This window comes from Aplysia californica, unplaced genomic scaffold, assembly GCF_000002075.1.
Source record: "Aplysia californica isolate F4 #8 unplaced genomic scaffold, AplCal3.0 scaffold00093, whole genome shotgun sequence".
NCBI classification, from domain to species: Eukaryota; Metazoa; Mollusca; class Gastropoda; order Aplysiida; family Aplysiidae; genus Aplysia; species Aplysia californica.
In genome coordinates, this window is record NW_004797363.1 from 289,757 (window position 1) to 293,942 (window position 4,186).

The 4,186-nt window shown below is 43.0% G+C and overlaps 1 protein-coding gene across 1 annotated transcript in view; it reads left to right on the plus strand.

Annotated features, from left to right (window-relative positions):
- Positions 1-1,085: 1,085 nt before the first annotated feature.
- The window catches only part of LOC101851721, a gene marked incomplete at both ends in the record, with an annotated part of 5,705 nt that continues 2,604 nt past the window's right edge, over positions 1,086-4,186 (plus strand). The window contains 1 exon segment of the mRNA XM_005094992.2: positions 1,086-3,932. Within this exon segment, the coding sequence (XP_005095049.2) occupies positions 1,086-3,932 (2,847 nt within the window).

A 4,186-nucleotide genomic window follows, 5' to 3' on the forward strand; every position in this document is an offset into this window, starting at 1 on the left:
GTGTGTGTGTATGTGTACTTGTGTGTTTCTTTGTGTATGTATGCGTATGTGCATATGTGTGTGTGTGTGTTTGTGTGTGTGTATGTGTGTGTGTATATTTGTGTGTGTGTGTGTGTGTGTGTCTGCGTGTGTGTCCATGTATGTTTGTGTGAGTGAGTGTATAGGTGTACACGTGTGTGCACGCAAGCTCCCGCACAAGCGCGGGCAAACGTGAACGTGTGTGTTCTTGTATGTGTGGTTCTGCACTCGTATTATATTATAATAAATCGTAGATTGGGGTACTCCGTACGGGGAGGCAATGAGCGGCGATCAGAGGTAAACATAATAATTGATTCTGTAAAATCCAAAATGAACGTGCATAGCTCTTTTGTTCAAGAAATCTCAATCTGGATGAGCAAATCTATGGCGCACAAAGACAGGACAAGAAGACACAATTCAAAGCACGAAGAGGGGAAGGGGGGGGGGTGCAGTTGTCAAACTTGGTCTTATTATCACTATCAAGCACGTTAAGTGGTAGTAACACAGCGTTTGAGTGAACAAGACACGTGGGTGGTTGGCGGGTGTGGTTTGCTCCTTCTTTCCTATCAAACAGCGGTCGGTCTTTTCTCTCCTCGTTCTTTTTTATGTTTGTTACTCTCTTGCAACACCTCTAATCTTCGGCACTTATATGACGTTATTGTGTTGCAAGTGCTGAAAAAAAATTTACCAAAAATAATTTAAAAAACCCAAAACAAGACACGATGTACCTAGCTCAAGAACAATGCGCTGCACACAGGCAAGCAGCAAGGACGTGTTTGTAAGATTGTCTGTGTTAGTATGATGTTGGGTATACATTATTAATATAAATGGTTTATATAGTTAACGTTTTGAACTTGTTGCTGTAAACCAAATTTTCTCATTAGTATCAATGAAAGTTGCCTACTATTTCATTTTTTAATTTTCATATTCAAGGGAAAAATATATGTTATTAAGGCTCTGTTTTTTTGGGGGGTTTTTTGTTTGTTGAAAAGCACAAACTTCAGCAAATATGACAGCAAAAGTCAATTTTTATCTCGCCCCCTTACTCTTCCTTTTGTCTCGAACAGCTACGAATCAGAAACTCTGCGCTCTGTTGATCTGGAAATTATTGAGGATTGCTTTCAAACAAGTCCACCCCGACGAACATGAATGTCAGTGTCAACTTTGCCAAAAAAATGTCAGATTCTTCCTTTTATCTCTTTTGACCTTTCACAAATGTAAAAACAAACAGTTGTGGTCAGCCCTCTACCCACTAGTAGACAGACCGTGCCTGCAGGATTGCGAATCTGAAGAGAAGAAAAGCAATGAAAAGCCCTACAGTGATAACCAAATGTTTTGTCGGGAGGACGGATTAGATTGCGAACCTGACGATAGACATTTCCCCCAAAAAACAGAAGATGGCCACAAAGTAAGCGAGTATACCATGAAGAGAAAAGGGTTGGGTGAAGCAGTGGTTCTTTCATTTGATGACTTTCTACGGAAACTGTTCGGTGTAAAATGTGAAACAGCAGCAGTTTTATCTCAAAACTTGTTGGATAGACCGGTATTTATTGAAAATACGAGCCCGCAAAACGATATGAGACAAAACAAAGAGTGGGGAATCGATGTGATCTTGCAATCTATGCAGAATGAGAGGATCACACTGTCTGTAGACAAACCCACAATGTCACGTAGATCGAGCAGGTCATCAACGTCGTGCCATTCAAACACGTCCAGTGAGAGATCATACTCCAGTAGGCCCACCCATCGGGAATGCAGAAAAAGAAAGGAATCCCCAAGAAGCAGGACAAGACGTTCAAAGCGCAAGGTTTCCAGGCGAAGACATACTCACGACCTGAAGTGTGTAGTTTTCTCCCCCGAATCTAAAATAACCAAAAAGGAAGACGACGATGCATCAAGACATCATTCAAGACTGGAACAAACGGAAAACAAGATAAAACATACAACCTATGATAACAAACAGAGTCTACCAGCTCAAGAATTGATTGATTTTTTAAACACGTGTGTCCCTGATGAGATTAAAGGTTCTTATGAAATTGAATTCCAGAGGAAAAATATGTCACTGATCCAGATCACAGACTCTGGAATTGAGAACAGCGATGGGGTGAACAGCAACTTGTCAGAAAACCCAAGATCTCTTACTGGTGTAGACGTAACGGCCATGGACGGAGAAACGAATTTGAGAGTGTCGAGTTGTCCATCTATTGCTAAGTGCGGGCAGAAGAGCAACGTGGAATCAGAAAGGATCTTATCAGAAGAGAACGTTTGTAGGGAGGAGAATTCCTTCTCTCTGGCTTGTAGCCAAACCTCTTCTCCAATCTGTGATAATAATCTGTCAGACGATGATGAATCCCAGGCATCTTCTTCGCAGACAGGGCTGGATGAACTTTGTCTTTCGGATGACAATGAGGAAGATCATGATCGAGCAAAAAGTGAAAACTCTCCCAATGATTGTGACGACTTAAACCCAACAGCAACTCTAAGTGACCGATCTATAAGCCGCTCTCATGCTTCTCTAGAAACAGATTCAGAAGATGGAAGAGAATGTGCAGCATCATGTACTTTCCCACCTGCAAATGTCTTTGCCGTCGACGAAATCTCAGCGTGTGTGGCTTGTGATGATGGAGAAAAAACGACTGATAATGCGTCGAGTGTGCCATCTGAAATTACAATGGACCTGGATTTAGATAAAAGCGAAGAGGGCATGGTGCATTCTGAGTCCGATAATGATAATGGCGAATGCAAAGTGCCAAACGTCCCCTCAGTTCTCAATGATTCAGGCCTTCCTCATAGTGGCGGGATGAGTTTAGCAAATTGCAGCCCTCTGCAAACAGAAGAAAAGTATGTCACGGATGTCACTGAAAGAAATGTTTGCGATAATGAAGAGCAGGAAGCCGATAGAGATGCAGCCATAGAGTTTAGTCCGAATTCGAATAGCACTCTAAACGCCATTCACGACACCTCAGATACTAGCGAATGTAGCCTTTATCCAGACAATGCATGCTCCATCCCGCAAGTTAGTAACACAAAATCCCCGGATGTCCTCAGTACGACAGCAGATGTAATGTACACGCATGGGCACATTAGTGAACATGACACTCTGGCCTCTGTTGAACCAATGGAATCTGAGTTGATGGATGATGGTACCATCACTTCTATTTACCATCACAGCCATGATAGTGAAAACCATAGCAAAATGATCCCTAGAAACACCTCCAACCTTTGTAATTACCCAAATCACGACTCTGGAAGGACAGGATCTGCAGGGCTGAGTAATCGTCCATTCATCATTGAAACCTCTGACCTTACGACAGATTCTGATTCAGCTTATTCATCTGACTATGTCCCCAGCCCAGACTGTGCCAGAATTCCAGAACCGATGGCCACCTATGCTGTTATAAACACTATTGGTGCAACAACTAGTGGCACTGAATCAATTCACACCGATGAGGATAATATCTTAGATGATCTTCGGGAGCCTATGAGCGACAATACGCCAATACTGCATACTGACGCAAATACCGAGCCCGAAGCGGCCCAGACTGCAACTGACAACGTGTCCAACGAGGACGCACAGAATGATCCAGACTCCCTTGCACATGGCTCTAACGCTCTAGCTAGAAGCAATAATGTTCTAAATGAACTTAACCTGAGGCTGGACCCCGGCGTCGTTATTGATGATAACGTAGCCGACCTCTTCGATAGCCAAGACCAGGCAGACAATGCCACGGAAACGAACCCCCAACCAGCCAGCCAGTTAGAACCGACCCCGGAAGAGCTGGGGATCGTCACATCAAAACCAAAGAGACAGGAGTACAGTTACAGATTACATCGACTGAGCACGTTTACCAACTGGCCCGACACGCATCCGCTGAAGAAGGAACTCATGGTGACAGCTGGTTTTTTCTTTACAGGTACGTCAAAAAAGAACTAGCATTTATAAAGGTACATGTTCATGCAGGCACACACACACATATACACACATGCACACACATACAACCACAAACAACACACACACAAACGCTCACACACACACAAGCACGCACACACAGACATACAAGCATGCACGCACACACGCACACTCACACTCATACCCATATACTCACACACATATAGCATATATTATATATATATTGTATACATGTACATAGATCTATATATTTATATA